General features: G+C 54.9%; 5 protein-coding genes across 5 annotated transcripts; 3 read left to right on the top strand and 2 right to left on the bottom strand.

Moving 5' to 3' along the window:
- Window positions 1-1786: 1786 nt before the first annotated feature.
- On the top strand, window positions 1787-2897 carry FIBRA_00777 (uncharacterized protein; the record flags this gene model as incomplete). The annotated part of the gene is made up of 4 exons (XM_012322665.1): window positions 1787-1948; window positions 2003-2235; window positions 2271-2551; window positions 2602-2897. The coding sequence occupies 4 exons, from the start codon at window positions 1787-1789 to the stop codon at window positions 2895-2897; spliced, it is 972 nt and encodes a 323-aa protein (XP_012178055.1).
- Window positions 2898-4630: 1733 nt separating this feature from the next.
- Window positions 4631-9549, top strand: FIBRA_00776 (uncharacterized protein; the record flags this gene model as incomplete). The annotated part of the gene is made up of 14 exons (XM_012322664.1): window positions 4631-5838; window positions 5892-6062; window positions 6118-6316; window positions 6370-7132; window positions 7186-7419; window positions 7472-7764; window positions 7814-8071; window positions 8120-8184; window positions 8239-8322; window positions 8373-8461; window positions 8514-8620; window positions 8672-8764; window positions 8819-8938; window positions 8992-9549. The coding sequence occupies 14 exons, from the start codon at window positions 4631-4633 to the stop codon at window positions 9547-9549; spliced, it is 4242 nt and encodes a 1413-aa protein (XP_012178054.1).
- Window positions 9550-10237: 688 nt separating this feature from the next.
- Window positions 10238-11308, bottom strand: FIBRA_00775 (uncharacterized protein; the record flags this gene model as incomplete). Its single annotated transcript, XM_012322663.1, has 2 exons — window positions 10238-11133; window positions 11257-11308. The coding sequence occupies 2 exons, from the start codon at window positions 11306-11308 to the stop codon at window positions 10238-10240; spliced, it is 948 nt and encodes a 315-aa protein (XP_012178053.1).
- An 802-nt stretch (window positions 11309-12110) lies between these two features.
- Window positions 12111-13518, top strand: FIBRA_00774 (uncharacterized protein; the record flags this gene model as incomplete). Its single annotated transcript, XM_012322662.1, has 2 exons — window positions 12111-13330; window positions 13383-13518. The coding sequence occupies 2 exons, from the start codon at window positions 12111-12113 to the stop codon at window positions 13516-13518; spliced, it is 1356 nt and encodes a 451-aa protein (XP_012178052.1).
- A 2508-nt stretch (window positions 13519-16026) lies between these two features.
- FIBRA_00773 (uncharacterized protein) lies at window positions 16027-17244 on the bottom strand (the record flags this gene model as incomplete). Its single annotated transcript, XM_012322661.1, has 3 exons — window positions 16027-16749; window positions 16805-17073; window positions 17130-17244. The coding sequence occupies 3 exons, from the start codon at window positions 17242-17244 to the stop codon at window positions 16027-16029; spliced, it is 1107 nt and encodes a 368-aa protein (XP_012178051.1).
- Between the last annotated feature and the right edge of the window lie 281 nt (window positions 17245-17525).

The raw sequence follows: 17525 nt of genomic DNA, 5'->3' as shown, positions 1-17525 counted from the left end.
CCATCACCGTCGCCTCATGGTCGAGCACGTCGGTGTATCCGTTCACCGCGAGCTGGCTCTTGATGAACATCTCCTTCCGAGACGAGAATACGGATCCGTTCGTGACCATGAGATCCTTGGCGATGCCAGGGTCGGAGACGACAACAAAGAGTTGGTTCCCGAGCCACATTGAGTAGAGGGGACCGAACTTCTTGCGCCAGCAATTGAGGGTCAGCTCAGGATAGTGTGTCGAGAAGGGGAACGAGCATGTCCAATAGTCAGTATCGACAATGGTCCCAGCGTGGCATCAAAAGCACCTACCGACTAGCGGGAGGCCTACGGGACCGTCTGGGATGGGATTGCCATCCTTGTCCCTTGGACGGCGGCCGAGCGCGTCGAATTTGGTGAAGAGTGGCAGGAACCAAAGGCTTGCGAGCAGGAGGGCGGCTACTGCAGTCAACCCCGGGCTCAGAGCAGTGTTGAACTCAGTGAGGCCAGAGGAGAGGCCGAGATTGGGCCATGCGGAGGCGGAGGGCGACGGGTAAGCAGACATCTTGTTGTGAGTAGGGATTGTGTTGGTGATTGAGGGGTGTGGCGATGAAGTAAGTAGACGACTGCTACTTGTCTGTCGGACCTGGAGACATTTGCGCACCTCATATGTGACCAGGTAGTCTGTTTTGCGAAGTCGAGTATGCAGACACACCGGTTGCGTCTGCGAGACACATCTTCGTGGTCTGTCTGGACCTGTGCTTACTGCTCGCAGCCATCATCCTCGAATATACGACGCCGGCGGAAGGAGCGCATCAATAAAACTTGTATGATGAGGCTTCAGCAACCGCAAGAAGCGCAAGATCGGACATTTTAGCCGCCTCCAGCATTCGGTGCTGTCCGTGGCACACGCCTTGCAAGTCTTCGTGATGGCGATCCCGGCAAACAAGGCTTGTATTCTTTTCAAACGCGGTAGGAATACTTGGGCTTATTACATTTTACCTTGGTCCCGTGAATGTCTAGCCGATACCACAGCCCCACTAGGACGAAGCACCGTTAGCCTGCTCGCTCTTCCATCATGAGCAGATAAACACTCGCGTATCTTGATACCCTTTGGGTGGTTGCATGTCACTCGCTTCCTTTGCTCGTGAAACAATTGTACCAGATGGTCCGGCATAATGCGGGGAGTATCTATGGGGCAAGCTTTCGTCGTTTGACGCTGTGAAGAATAGTAGTGGATCAAAATATTGGTCTTCCTCACTACATAGTCGCCTTTGTGGCTGTAGACCCTCAAAAAGATGACTTGCGCATGTATACCAGCGGAAGCTATTTGTTGCGAGGAGATTACTACATGGGAATCATGGGAAGACTATGCAGTCAATCGAACAAAGTACTTACTACTAAGCTTAACGCGAATACACGACCGATGTCAATGCAACCATCTAGGGCGCGGCCGGCTTGTAAGTGAATAGTGATGTTGGGAGCGCCACGACTCACCACCGATAAGCAAGACATAATAGTGTAGACTCCATACGACAGGACGGGTCCAAGGTTTTGGTATATGAATCCCCTAAACTCCAGCTTCCGGTCTTCGAAGAACGTGGATGTCATGCCGTTCAGCAAATACATCCACAAACCCTCGACCCTTCGCTGCTGGTGTTCATCGAGGAGAGACTGACTTGACTCGATTGCTCGCGTGCGCGCGGGGACAATCCGCCTATCGAGTTTGATGCTGCACATTCTGGCTATTGCTTTTGCACGACTTTTACAACTTGTTTGATACAATCCACGGATACCAATGAGAGGGGGACCATCCGTGATGGTGCGCCCAGCAGGCGCGATCCTCGGCTCGATGGTCATCCTGACGGCGCTCGACGCCATCCATGAGCTGGTGACGGCGGGTAGGCTCGGCCCCAACCCTGTTCTACAAGAGCTCGAGGATCTCGCGAAGGAGCACGAGGGCAAGCAGCTCGAGCGGATCGTCTACGCATGAGCGGGGTACTTGAAGGCCAAGGCTGCAAGAGCCTTCCACAAGCTCACGGCAGAGGCGGCGGAGGAGACGCTGGCGCGACTCACGGAGGAGCGGAACAAGGCAGAGAGGAAAGTGCCGAAGACGCGGCTGAACCTGCAGCGTGCGGATAGGGAGTGGGAGGACATACAGCGTGCGATCAATGAGAATAGGCCTTTTCACGTGGTACTGCAAGGCAGGGTGGAGCTCGTCCGCATTCCTTCGGTGCAAGAGCTAGAGAAAGTGAAGACGCAAGTCAAGTACCGCCCAGGTCTACTGCATTTCGCTGTCGCAGGGGTCTCCGGGAGCGGCAAGTCGTCGTTCGTGGGCTGCGAAACAGCACGTCTGATCCGGCCGTCGCACCCGTTGGTGTGGTAGAAACGACGACAATCATTCCGCGCTATCCCGACCCGAAGCCAGAGAACCCGTTCGTGTGGTACGACGTGCCCGGTGCGGGAACGCTTTCCGTGAGCGGAGAGACGTACTTCACCACCCAAGGGATGTACGTGTTTGACTGCGTCGTCATCCTAGTCGACAATCGCCTCACGGCTGTGGATATCACGCTCCTGAAAAATTGTAAGCTGTTCGGGATCAAGACATACATCGTGCGATGAAAATCATGGCAGCACGTCCAAAATGTAGCAAACGACATGGGGATGAACGGGAGCGAGAGTGCACAGAGGACACAGAGGAGATTGTGTCGAGGGCGTGCGAGAGGTATAGTGAGGATACAAAGAGGAGCATTGCACGAAATCTCTGGCAAGCGGGGATTTCTGCACAGAAAGTGCATCTGGTGGATAAGGACGCGTTGGTGAGGATTATCGGTGGACCGCCAACGAGTATGTGCATTGATGAAGAACGGCTGCTGAAGAATGTGTTTATCGAGACGCGTGTGGGGCAGTCGGAAGCTGCATCAGCTTAATGTACCCCGACCTGTACATGCTTTCTAGGAACACATCGATATCAGTAGGTCTTCAGCTTCAGGTCTCACCATCGACAGTTGCAACATAAAAGGCGCGCCTCAGAGTCGTCAATGGAAAGTAGTGCATTGTACACATCCGTATGCACAGCTGAGATTACCTTGCGCCGATTATAGCCACAAGGTACCAACCATCCGATTCCTACTTTGCTCACGGCGACTGCCAATGTGCGCCTAGTAGACACGACTCACTGTTGGCTTTAGAAAGAGAATGCCCAGGTCAATATGTAAAAGTGTGAGTGCAAACCTATGAAAGACAGTATACAATGCCGCCGTATAAGTATACATATAAGCACGCGTCGAGAGAGTTGGAAAATCGTGAGCGCATTGTGCCAGTGCGAACGCGGAGACGGCGAACGCCGGTCGGGTCGCGAAATCAAGTTCGCGCCTCTCAGCGAGACGTTCTCATGGAGAACACACTTGGCACCATCGATGCACTACGCAAGCCACTCGCAGACTGCCCTCGACTCATTTTCTAACACCTGTGTTAAATTGGCGCGGTGTGCTGGACGAAGGCCACTCCGGCACTGAGGATATATTCTGTAAGACAATACTAGCAGCCTAGAGCTTCCAGGTGCAACGTCTCGGAGATGGATCCAGGTATCAAGTCGGCTCCGGGCACAGGCCAGACGGCCAGACGTAGCGGTGATACGTTCCGGGATAGCTATGGACATCACGGGAATACTGGGTCTATCTGGGGACAAGACCAAGAATCCCGTGTGTCTAGGATGTACGAGGGTACTATCATTGCACCAGTGATGCAACCTTTTCAGTACCTGGGCTCCCTATGGCACAAATCTGATCAAAGTTTTTTGGAATTATCACCAGTTGATGCAGAATGTTTGAAAATACACACATGAATTTCGTAGGCTTAGTATGTCAAGAGCTAAGCAATGATATTAATTACCTTCAGTCAATGAAACAAGTGTGTGCATGTATGAACTAGCTTCTGGAACCGGTATATGTTTGTGATTGAGACACGTTTGAGGGGACCAAATGCCACAACAGCCGTAGTCTATGCTTGGCTCGTACAGTACTACTTGCTGTTCTACTTTCTGAGAAAAATCGGTAGGACTCTCGGTGCAGCGTGGGTGGGTCTGCCTTGGCATGGAAAGTGTGACTCAGGCTCATTCGCGAACATACGACTGAGTGCCGATCTCTGCCGGCTCTGAAGCTCTAAAGGTTGAACACGACAGCGTGATGAGGCTGGATGGGGTCTATGAGATGCATACACACACATGACACAGTTTCCACTAGTGGGCGGCCGGGAGTTGGAGATTCAGAAGACATAACGTTGATAGATATGTCATTGTTGGTGATGAAGGGTTATGGTGTGATGGCCGCGATGGAGACGAACGAACTCAGAGTCGGTGCGGGGACTGCGACTCGCAGACTGGAGTGACGAAGACCAAGCTTGCTGTCGGACTGTCGGACTGGTTGGACTCAGCGGGATGACGCGTGACGGAGGCAGAAGTCAGCGCGATGAGTCAGTCATGCGACACGTTTCGGGCGTCGGTGCGGGTGTGACGTGCGGGTCACGGAGCTTACGGGAAGTGTGACCGGGGTAACGGAGCTGACCCATGCGCGCCGGACTCGCTCCTCAGAGATGCCGCCGTCTTTCTCTCTTGCCCTCGGCCAGCATCCCGTCTTCTCCCTTTTCCTCCTCCCTGGTCCCAATGGCCGCCCTCCGTACCAAGCTCGAAACCTGGTACAACAAGGGCGTCAACTTCAATGTTGAGGCCCTCTTCACCAGATCAAGGGAACCCGGGCCCCCTCGTTCCGTATTTGTCCACCAGCCCTTGCCAGACGACTACCGTGACCAGAAGGGCAGGGTCAAGAAACAATATGTATTCTCCTCTAATCAAGTCATCACCTCCAAATACACTATCATCACCTTCGTTCCTCGTAACCTCCTCGAGCAGTTCAGGCGCATAGCGAACATATTCTTCCTCGCCATCGCCATCCTCCAGTTCTTCCCCATCTTTCCCACCGTCTCCCCTGGCCTTGCCATCCTCCCCCTGCTACTCGTCCTCGCCATCACAGCTCTCAAAGACGGCTACGAAGACTTCAAACGGCATCAGGCTGATCACCACATCAACCGCTCCCGTTCTCGTGTGCTCAATGGCGGGACTTGGTCCAATACCAATCCTATGGAGAGCAAGAGTAAGACGTTTATCCCCGCTATCATTCCCGCTTTCCAGGCTTTCAAAAAGAGGACGAAGAAGACCACCGATGTAGAGGCCCTCGAACTTCAGCGTGGGGCTCCCCCAGAGGGACTCATGCAATCAGCCAGGGAAGAGGACCATCAGGTAGGCGTAGACGACAGCATCGAGTTCGACGAGGAGGACCATGACGCCGGTCTCTTCCGCACAATCACTGGCAAATCTCACAATCATCACGAACAGCCCCATTGGAAGAAAACTGCCTGGGAGGACATTGCCGTTGGTGACTTCGTCAAAATCACGGACAATGAGTCGTTTCCTGCAGACATTCTCATTTGTGCTACGTCTGAGGAAGAGAACGTTGCGTATGTCGAGACCAAGAATCTCGACGGCGAGACAAGTCTCAAGTCCCGCACCGCCTCGCCCGTCTTGACCCATCTGCGTTCCGCTGCTGCTTGCGCTGATCCCATCAACAACTTTCGTGTCGATTGCGACAGACCAGACACCAATCTGTACAAACTCAATGCCGCCATAGAAATGGAAAAGGGGTCCAAGACCCCTGTAGATTCGCAAATGATTCTCCTCAGGGGTTCTGTGCTCAGAAACACTCGCTGGGTTATTGGTCTCGTTCTCTTTACTGGTCATGACACGAAAATTGTGCTCAACTCTGGAGGTGCGCCCAGTAAGCGGAGCAAGGTCGAACGCCAAATGAATCCCCAAGTGTATGCTATGCTTTCCTGCTCTGCTGTAGATGCTGACTGCGATGCGATATCAGGTTTATCAACTTGCTTATTTTGGCGGTCATGGCGACTGTGTGCGGGATCGTGGATGCTGTGCTCGAGCAGCGCTTTTTCCCGCGCAATGCCCCTTGGCTCTTTGCAGATAACCAGTCAGACAACAATCCGCACGTGAACGGAGTAATCACTTTTGCATTTGCATTGATCACGTCCGTGTCCATATACTCTGCATTCGATCGCCCATACTCAATTTCCTGCACACAGATTTCAGAACATTGTCCCAATTTCTCTATATATATCGATAGAAGCCGTACGGACATGTCAGGCTCTATTTATTTATTTTGATCACGAGATGGTCTATCAGAAGACCCAAACGCCGACACTCGCCAGGAGTTGGAATCTTTCGGACGACTTGGGCCAAATCGAGTATATTTTCTCTGACAAGACTGGGACTCTGACGCAGGTACGTCCTCGGTACTCGTATGACGTCTTACTGACGAACACACGTGTATACAGAACGCCATGGTGTTCAGACAGTGTTCGGTGGGAGGCAAGGCATATCGAGGCGACCTTGTTGACGAGGCCACATCCACCAAGATTGCGCTTCCTGAGGGACGCGATGGGGCGACCCAGACGCCATCACCTGTGCTCATGGATGGGAAGAAGACACCCACGTCCTCCTCTTCCGAGGATATCCCCGACCCGCTCGCTGCCAGCGTCGTGGGCCTTGCCGAGGGCGTGCTCACGCATTTCCAGGATTCCGGACTCAGCAATGACATCATGGCTGCCATGTCCGCACGTTCCGACCCGGACGCCTCGCATCATGCTCGCTTAATTAACGGGTTCTTCGCCGCCCTCGCCCTCTGCCATACGGCGCTTGTCTCCGTTGATCCAACTACAGGCGCGATCACGTACAAAGCGCAGAGTCCCGACGAGGCGGCGCTCGTTCAGGCCGCGGCCGATGTCGGCTTCGTCTTCCGCGGCCGCGACAAGGAGATTCTCACCCTGCAGACCCCGTTCGCAGACGAGTACGAGAAATACGAATTGCTGAACATCCTGGAATTCAACTCGTCCCGCAAGCGCATGAGCGTCATTGTGCGGAAACTCGACGAAGAGGAGGGGGACAGGTTGTTCTTACTGACCAAGGGCGCAGACAATGTCATTTTCGAGCGGCTCGTACCCGGCAATGAGGAACTGAGGAAGACGACGGAGCGTCACCTCGATGAGTTTGCGAGCGAAGGACTCCGGACGCTGACCGTGGCGTACAAGGTCATCTCAGGTGCGGACGGTCTTTGGGTCTTGAAATAGCATTGCTAACGTGTCACCGTACAGAGGAAGAATACGATGCATGGAACCGCAAATATCAAGAGGCGTCTGTCTCTCTTGAAGACCGTGAGGGCAAGGTGGAGGCCGTATACGAGGTAATCGAGGGCGATCTCCACTTGCTTGGCGCCACTGCCATCGAAGATCGGCTCCAGGACGGGGTGCCTGAGACCATTGCTGACTTGAAGGTGGCGGGCATCAAGATCTGGGTTGCCACCGGAGACAAGGTGGAGACTGCGATTGGTGCGTTGGCAGGTTTTGTTCAATTCAGCCCAAGCTCAAATGTTTGCTTTAGCTATCGGTCACAGCACAAATCTTATCGGACGCGAGGATAACGTCATCGTTATCCGCGGTGGGCAGGACGGCAGCAGGGACGTGTACACTCAGATGATAACGGCAGTCCAAGATTTCTTCCCGGACAGTGGTATACTGGAAGAGGACGGCGTTTTCGACAGGCAGCTGCCTTCGCAGCGCCCGCGTCCCGTACCCCTGCATAGAGTCAACAGCGGATTCACAGATTTCCAACATGGCGATGGCGAGAATCTGGGGGGCTACGTTCTGGTCGTCGACGGCAGTGCTCTTACGGTGGTAAGTCTGAATGTACGTTTCGCTGGAGTTGGCCGTCACCTCTCCACAGGCGCTAAGCGATGAACGCAACAAGCGCCTGCTGCTGCAATTGTCCATGCAGTGCGAGGGCGTGATTTGTTGTCGTGTATCGCCGCTGCAGAAGGCTCTCATCGTCAAGCTCGTCAAGGATGGACTGGGTTGTATTACATTGGCAATTGGCGACGGTGCGAACGATGTCAGTATGATCCAGGCGGCCGATGTGGGCGTTGGCATTTCCGGCGAGGAGGGCTTGCAGGCGGCGAACTCCTCGGACTATGCAATTGCTCAGGTGAGCTTGTAGTGTCACTAATCTCATTCGTGCTCATTGTGTTGTCAGTTCCGCTTTTTGAAGAGGTTGTTGCTGGTTCATGGTCACTGGTCGTATGCGCGCAACGGCAGCATGTGAGTGATGCTATAAATAGTCGAACGGAACTAATTTCTCCTCATCGTCCCTAGGATTGTCAATTTCTTCTACAAGAACATCATCTGTATCGGTGTGCTGTGGTGGTTCCAAATCTATTGCGCTTGGAGCAGTCAATAGTGAGTGACGTGGATCACACGTCAGGCGGACGATGCTCATCGGTTGCTAGTGTGTTTGAGTACACATATCTCCTCTGGTGGAACACATTCTTCACAATCGCCCCTGTGATTGCAATTGGTCTGTTTGATCGCCATGTCGGTACGTGTAGTGTGTTCGCCCGTGCAACAGCACGCTGATTATCAACTCGTAGACGATCATGTACTGATGGCATTGCCGGAGCTGTACAGGCACAGTCGGAAAGGCGAATACTATGGGACCAAGCTGTTCTTCATCTACATGATGGACGGCGTCGTTCAGGTGGGTAACTGGCTGCACCTTTTCCTGGATGACACTGAATGTGATCTACAGTCTGCACTGATTTTCTTCCTAATCTTCTACACTTATGAGACGACGACTTCCCGCACGGATGGATTTGCTGTCTATCAATACGAATTTGCGACGGTACGTTGTAGTAGCGTATGATCACCTGATGGCAAGGGCTTACACGTACTTTAGACGATGGCTATCGCTGCTGTGACAGCTGCTAACTTGTTCAACGGCCTCGCCACCGCTGCGTGGACGGGCTGGGTTTTCTTTGCCGTCGCCCTGGGTATCGTGTTGGTTTGGGGCTATACGGTGAGCATCTGTTCAATGTATTAATTTCTGCTTTTAAACTGATGGCTGTTCAGGCTGTATACTCCGCCATTACTCCGGGTTGGTTTGCGACGCCCGTTTATGGCAATGACCATTACCTCTGGCCCTCGGCATACTTCTGGTTCTGTATCTTCCTAACTGTGATCCTGGCACTTCTTCCGCGTTATCTGTGCAAGGCCTATAAGCTGGCCTTTGACACTAGCGACGTCGACCGAGTGCGATGGAAACACAAGCTTGATTCACATCACGACTTTTCGCAGTACAGGGCTGATCGTCAGCTCAAAAAGTCACCTCTCTCGCGCCGGTCTAGCTCCCGTCCACCGTACAATTTGCTCGCTGGGAGCCACACCGACATGTCGACTGGCTTGCGATCACAAGGCCGCGGGTTCGACTTTGCGACAGAGGAGAACGGTGTGGCGCTACAGCGGATGCAGACGAATCTGTCCGAACGACCAGCTCGACCACGATTCTCTCTTCGTAGGAAGAACCGAAACGGCCCGCTGCTGCCGTCATTCTCTCTACCGCGGTCATTGCGGAGAAAGAAGGCGAATCGCGGGGCGCAGCCAGTGCCTGAATCGCCAGAATCATCATAGCCCCCACCCATAGAGTAACCATTGTCCGTGCTACTGCAGTCACTCCCCCTTCACGTCTTTTCATGCCCGTACTTGTACTTCATCCTCACCGTTATCCTGCGCAACGATAAGGCTAATCTGATGCTGTCTTTCCCCGATCGCCTCGTTGGATTAGGACATTTTTTATTACAGTGCTACGCATACTCACTCTACCCCGTTTCTGTGTTTTACCGACTGCAGCCTATAGGTTTGGATCACACGCATTGTATAAACAGGATCTGGCAATGATAGGCGACCATTGTACAGCAGACGTACAAGTTGGGGAATTCACGGCTATGTCTAGGCTACGCATGTGGGTGATGTGGTGAGCGCAGGCATTCGTACCAAGCAGCTTGGAAGGAAAACGGTAGCATTGGCTAGCTGTACATCATGCTGCATAAGATCATCGCTCTCCTCAAAGTGTTGGGTATAATATGTGCGTCTTCGAACTGATTGTCAGATGTGAGACGCACTTGCGAGGGACAGACTGTATTATGATGGGACCGATTTACCGTATGCAAAGGACGGGTATACAAGAATGATTATCACTGCTGTAAATCGACTGGAATGAAGAACAACACCTGAACCGAGACACGACGACAACGACAACGAGAACCTCCAAGCTCCACCCAGGCCTTTGAACTAACAATCACTATACGTGTGCACGCTGCTATCGGGCTGTTGTTTTCGACTTTTTGATCCCAAGAGCCTCTATTGTGCTCACACGTCGAGAGCGGCGACCCGCAGAGCTGATTTCCGCGGTCAGACCGCTCTCCGGCGTCGGCGCAGGATCTGCTCCCTGGCGCTGCCATCTGCCCACGTCTACCTCCTCCTCCCACACCCGCCCCTCCTGAGGCTCTTGCGCCGCCGTATCCGCGGCAGATGCTGTTGCGCGATCTGGAGACGACGATCCTGATGGAGGCCCCTTCTCTGTGATGGGCTGCGTCTCGTCTGTGGAGGACGAGCGATCCTTCCTGGCGGCGTCCTTCGACGCCAGGCGGCGCCAGAGCGAGCGACTCGCGCCTTTGACGAGCCGGCCGATGGCCGCAATGGCCTCCTCGGCGGGGTCGGGGCCGAGGTCTTCGACGTCGTCGCCGCTGTAATCGTCGTCGAGCTCGGAGTGCCACACGGGCACGGGGGGCGGGAGGTCGGACGGGGAGTGGAGGTGGGCGACGCCGGGGTGGATGCCCTGGTCGCGGAGGTTCCTGCGCTGCTGGAGGAGGCGGGAGCGGGCGGCGACTCCCAGCTGGACGTTGGACTTGCGCCGGCGGGGCTCGATGGTGGGGAGGGGGGCGAATGTGATGTTGGACTGCGAGACGGACGAGAACGAGGCCGAGGTGCGGAGGATGGACAAGTGCGTCGTCGCTGAGAGGGAGGTGGACGTGGATTCCGACACGGAGGAGTCGGCAGATGCAGAAAGCGACGAGCTGGAGGACTCGGGGGTCTGGAGGGACAGCTCGGCGGATTCATCCAAGGCGGCGGTGGCATCCATGTGCACAATGTAAAGTGCAAGCTGGGTGCGAGAGAGAGTCTTGGACAGAAGACGGGCGTGGACGAGTAGGAAGACTGGAATAGTAAATGAGTGGAAAGAGCGTGGACATCAATCAACCCGTGCGCCGTCACGAGTCCCGGGGGCGCTGCTGGCTTGCCTGTGAGCGTCGGCGAGGGCGGCGGAAGAAGAGCACTCACCTGCAAGTCGAGGTCGTCGCTGTTCAGTAGCACTTTGCGCCCGCGCGACCATCGCCTCCAGCACAGCCGATCTGGATCAGCTCTCAACCGATCCGAGCCACTCGGTCTGCGTTGGTGACACCGCTGCAATCGCTCGCATACAACACCAATTAATATTGATTCACGTCCATACACTTGCACTTGCTACACTTCTCTCACAACTCTCTCGGTCTCGCAGCGCGTCCGATAAGTAAGGTGCCAGGACACGTTGTATTGCGCAAGCGTTTGCTCTAGACAACGCTCAGGCCCTTGATTGATCCCGAGCACAATGCTTAACAACTTCTATATCATGATAGTAGTATGTACCAACTCAAATCCCCCGACTCCCGTCCAGAGCGTCCATAGTTGATTGATCTGCTCGTATGCCCAAGTGCGCGCTCCGCGGCCCCTCCCCCTCGTTGATATTGACTTCTGCACGAACCAATGCCGACGCCGAACTTTATCACAGTAACAGACTGGACTCCCGCACACCACACTTCCATCCACGCCGTCTATACTTGGTCCGCCGGACTCACGCCCAGTGGCACGCGTGCGATCCTACATACGGCACACCACCGCGAACGAGGTACGTCAGCTTCCCGTAAATGTCGTACTGACTCGGTACTCCCCACAAATCGCTTGCGACGCCTGGCGGTCATGATCCTGGCTACCCCTCTTTTGAGCATGCGTCATTACGGAAATTACAAGATAAGAAAGCAAGGGATCCGAGCTATCTGCAAGCTGCCGAGCGTGCGTAATGAGCCTGCACGGATCTCAGGCTATATCTCAGCTTGAGCACCACCCGCCAACAAACGTTCTGAGCCCTCGTCATCGCCATGATAGAGAAGACTTCGAGGTTGGAGCAGGCAGCCATCGTCGGCTTATCGTATGACATCCTCGTCCAAATCATCGATTCCCTCGTCGTAAATGATGCTGTTCACTTTCTCTCCACCTGTAGCTCCCTGCACACGATCATGAAGGATGAGTGGTTCTGGAAACATCTCTGCAGTCATCATGGCGTGCCCGATGCGACAGCATTCGGCGTACATTCTTTCCGCGCGCTGTTCACCACTTTATTGTATCCATATTCCCCGCTGCTTGGCCTTTGGGCTGGCGACCACCCGTTCACAGGCAACATCCTTGAATTTCGGGTGGTTCCAAGGTTTGGGAAGCAACCCGGAGGGATCGTCGGGGAGATGTGGCGATTTCGAGTTCTTGAGCTGGAAAGCGGGGACGAGCCAGAGGCGCCAGAGACACCGGAATTCGTCCCCCTTGTCTGGATAGGATTCAGCCAACAGGATTTAGTACGAGGCCGCACTGACGCGGCCACTGCTCTCTCAGCACAGCTCTTTTGCTGTGTGGATGCGACGAGAAAGCATGCGATGGAGCTCAAAGTCTTGCCGGAGACTGCGTTGGGCACCATCCTACACACTCGCCACGGCCAGTTCATGCACCCAGACTTTCCCGATCCAGAACTGTCGGCGTGGCTAGATACATGTCGCGCACTCCCGCGCGTGACGGATACGTCTCTGAAGTCGGCCCATTATCCACCCTTGTCTCCTCTGCGCTCCCGGCCGCGTGTGTTCGAGCTATTTCCCGTCCCCACCGACTGCTGGAAACCCAGGGCAATCGCGCTCACATGTGAACGCGGCTGCATAAAAGCGTCGCAGCCGTTCCTGGGCTTCAAAAACGACGCCCCGTTCCCTCCTCGATACTACCCCCTACGCCACTGCGTTCCTCGCGGAATCAGTCCATCTTCTGACAGCTGGAGCCCTGCGTCGCTCTGCGGCCTCTGGCTGGGCAGCTACAGTTCACATGGCACGGAGTGTGTCTTCGTCGGCTGGGACGAGACCCGACGTTCTCTGCGCGCAGTCAAAATCACCGGGGACGAGAACGTTCCTCGCGGCGTGGTGAGCTGGGAGGCGCGTGCCCCTCCTGCGGATTTCGCGAGCCTGGATGCCAATGAGCAACAATCATGCTCTCGCGTCCTTGGCGGCGACGTCCATCGCTGCTTGTTGTTTCGTGGCGCAGGCACGATGAGTTCCCGGGGCTTTTTGTGAGCGGTGTCATCTGTGGACGTTGATAAATGAATTCTGACTAACGTACAGGCCTTCTGGCCGGTACTTTCCTTCCATGGTACTGGCAATTTCGAGTATTGATGAAATGAACGTGGTGTGGCTGGACACAGGTGCAGAGTGGGGATCTTCATTTGTTCGTTGCAAGGGCTGCAGGAGAGATCCTTAGGGTTAGGTAGTTTTGCTACCGTGATCATTGATATAACACCGCGCTCTATCTTGGCGCCAACCCGATCCTCTCAGCTTGCTCTGCTGTATTATCACCACAAGAGCCGTCCAACCAGCCATGTGTTCACCCTTGTGCCACACGACTACGGACAATTCCCATTCACGATAATCTAAACACGTTCGATCACGGCGTTATCTAGAACGTAGATTTCCTTTCTCGTTCAAGACAACAACAACTTGCCGAGACTTCGTTTACAGGTCATTTTCACGAACCTCATATTCTTGATCGTCCAGCTCGGTGTCTCTGCGGGGGAGAACAACGGACAAATTGGATATCTGATTTATTGTCCCTCAGATTATGTCGGTCAAGTTTGAAACCACCCATCTATGAACTCCGCGGTTTATCTAGCCCAAAAAGGCCAATCTTGCCTCGCCCGAACGAACGGTGCTCGGGATGCGGCGAACCGCTCTTTCAGAGCACTATATCCTCGTTTCATCTCCGGACTGCCTATCGTCGCCGTAACACCGTCGCCGTGTGAATCACAACCACGTACTTACTCTGCGAGCGGAATTTGATCCAGCAGATCGGCGTGATCTTGAATGGAAACCAGTTTGAGGGACGTGAATTTGTCAACCCCGTGGTTGCCGCAACGCACCGCTGTAAGTAGCATTCCAGACTGTGTAATTCCCATGAGCGAGGAGACAAAATTGGACTCGCACGCCAGTCGGACTTGGAACGCGTCCTTCGTTTTCGTCAAGAGCTGCTGGAAAAGAAACGTGGAGGAGGAATTGCCCTTGAGGGACTCTACGAGCACCAAGAGTCGGACGAGAGTCGTCGCGGCGAGCCGCAAAATGTATACGCTGCATGGTAATGCCAGTCGTCCATCTCTAAAACCACGTCCTCAAACCCTACTTATTGAGAGATCGCACGCACCTCTTCTTGATCAAGCGCCAAGGAGGCTTCCTCCTCCCCGAAAAGTACAATAAAGAGCGAAACGATTGTGCTGTAACCTCCTGCTGTTACAACAACCGCACGCATGAACGGTGATGCACCATCTTCATCAGAGCAGCGGCGAGGATACAAAGTAAGTAACACGAACAGGTGTGCTTCCGTGCCACGATTGTGTGTGATGACTGACTGCTGAGCGCAGAGTGTCTGTCCGATCCAGCTCGCCGCGACATCGATGCTGATCTAGTCAGTGGCAGTCACCAGCGGCAAACTTGTGAGACTGACGTACCCTCCGCATCTACCCGTCATCTCCTACGCACAGGAAGGGGTCAGTAGAGTGACGGGAGAACTAGGAGAAAGACGACCCCGGAGGCATGCAAGCCAGATACCATAGCAACACGCTGCGACACGCTGCAACATGCTCCACGGGACGACACATCTTTCTAAAGAACGGCGTGCAAATCCGAATCTCACAGATATGGTCAGAGCCACAAGATCATGCGTGCAGATAGCTTCCTGTAACGTGTGCGGTCGTACGAGTTGCAGAACGGCGTCCAAAGCATCCGAACCTCTCCGACGAGGTCGAGAATGCCCTGTGGATGCTTAAATAACCATGCGTCATTTTTAGGCAATTGTAACCGGCTCATACCTGAGCCCATGGAAGGTGTCCACTCTGACACCGACGAACATAGCGGACACGGCAGAGATTCTCCACCGGGAATACGCAGTGACGTGGTGGCCAGAGACGCGGCGCAGTGCGCAGTGGAGTGCTGCGCGGCTGGATCGCAGTGAGTTCCACAAAGCTAACAGAGAGGAATCCTGTGTACCTTACAGCGGATCCAAATTAAAAATAGCAGATTTGGGCCTTGGTTTTTATTTTTGTTTGCGAGACAGGAACTCTGGCGAACGCATCGGCGATTGTGCCGATCCACGAGGGAGGGGAGGTGACACGGTTTGAATACGAGTGAAGCAACGGTGCATGTGTGATGGATCACAAGGCGAAACAGCTGAGCGCTGGGGCCTTGAGGAGCTAGTGTGCGGAAATACACAAGCTAGAAGACATGAAGGAGGAGGAAGACGCAGAGCCGCGCGCCGAGTCCGAGTCCGAGTCCGAGTCCGATGCCAGTGAACGGCGCGAGGTCGGCGTTCTCGGACGAGCGCGCGTCACAGACACCGACGGCCTCGGGGAGAACGGCGGCGCACGTGCCGCCCGGATGCCCCTGATGACGCGGTCACGGACGCAGTCATCTTCATTATCCCATCGCGCCGACGATGACAACACGCACAAGGTTGAGCAGTAAGCGGAGAACAGGCATTGATAAGAGTCATGACACGTCGTGGGGTTATATATGCATACAATGACAACAATGATTACAATGTACGGGTACGTTGGAGGGGGAAGCGAATACAACTACGTGGATTCTAGGCTATTTGTCGATAAGTTACTCTCCATCTCGCTCCGGGACTAAACCGCCGTTCGCCGGCCAGGAGATGGGAGGATGCGATGGGGACGGTGCGGGGCACCGGAATTTGTGTACAGAAAGATCCGGAGGCAAGGAGTCAGACAATGACTTGGGGCGCGTACGCGGCAGACGGCACCGCGAGTGCCGGGTGCGGTAATGGCCGACACGACGTCGACGAATTACGCGCGAACGACGATGACGATGGCGCAGACGGCTGTGCTGCCGCTGGCTTGGAGTTGAAATGCGGAATAGGAAATGAGTGAAGCAGTTGGAGGGCGGTCGACTTCCGCTGGCGTGGTTTCTGCTGAGGTTGTGAAGGAGCGGCTGGCGGAATATACGCATCGGCCCGATCATATGCAGCGGGCTGCGCATGTGCGTGCGCGGTGTGCACTTGTGGGGGTGTCGGTAGGACGACATACTGCGGCACGGGCGCTGATCCGGACCCGAGTAGAGCTGGCTTGCCGAGGGCAGGCGCATATGACACCACGTCCTCTGGCGTGGAGGGCAGTGAGATCGAGTCGGATGAGAGCGAGTCAGAGTCGAGGTCCATCTCGTCCGAGTCGCTGCTCCAGCGAGAGTGAGAAGGCGACTCTGGACGGACGCGCGCGTCGGACGAGAGCGTGCGAGCACGGATGTGGTGGCTGGGATGGGAGAAGGACATGATTGCGGAATGGTGGACGAGGATGTCCGCTTCGGAAACGCCGAGCTCAAAGTCGAGAACGTCAAGGAATTCGCGTTCTATCCGACCGATGTCGCGCTTGCCGAAGACACCCGTGCAGAGGGCCCAGTGGACGTTCTTTAGCGTGGAATCATTCAGGTACTGGAAGGGAAATGTGAGAATCGATGGTGAGATTCACGCTAGATAGTATACACACCTTGTTGGCTACGATGAGCGCGCCGAGGAAGACACGCTCGCACGCCCACTGCTCTAGAGCGATCTGGAGGTGCGGTTTTGCGCGGTTGATGTAAACCAGGGTTACGAGAAGAGAAGGGAGCTTGACTTCGGCCTTGTGGATGACATCGGCCACGAAGTTTGAGAACTTTACATGCTCAGGACGGCGGGACAAAGAACGTCCTCTCGAGGACGACGTCGGGCGGCCGAGAGCGTAGTCTACGGTGTCGACGACAGCATCGACGATGTACTCTGCGAGAGGGAATGGTTAGCTACGCGCGCTATGCCAGTTCGGGAAGATGACGGACCAATGAAGTTCCTCGATAGGTCGACTTTAATCAGCTGGAGGGTGGCGGGGTTGTGGAAGGAGGGGTCGACGAGAGACGCGCTGTGGACGGGGGCGGAGGAGAGTTGAGCGAGCATGGCGGCAGTGGCGGACGGGGAGGAGAGGGCGGGGGAGGCGGTGAGGAGGGATGAGGAGAGGGGGGTATATATGCTCGGGTGGCATGGTGGCCGACCGGAGAGAGAGGCGGAATCTGAGATAACCGCCTGCCGCCTGCAAGACGCGTTTGCGGGAGGAAAGCCGATCTCTGCGCGCCAGGCCCGGCATCCGGCCAATCGGGTCCCTCTGTCACGCCGTCACGCCCTCCTGTCTGTATATTGTGACTTCGGCTTGCGCGAGCTCCCTGTCGGCCGTGGCTCGG

Source organism: Fibroporia radiculosa, assembly GCF_000313525.1.
Source record: "Fibroporia radiculosa TFFH 294 genomic supercontigs, scaffold306, whole genome shotgun sequence".
In the NCBI taxonomy this organism is placed as follows: Eukaryota; Fungi; Basidiomycota; class Agaricomycetes; order Polyporales; family Fibroporiaceae; genus Fibroporia; species Fibroporia radiculosa.
Note: the sequence above shows the minus strand (reverse complement) of the source record. Positions and strands in the feature narration are given on the sequence as shown.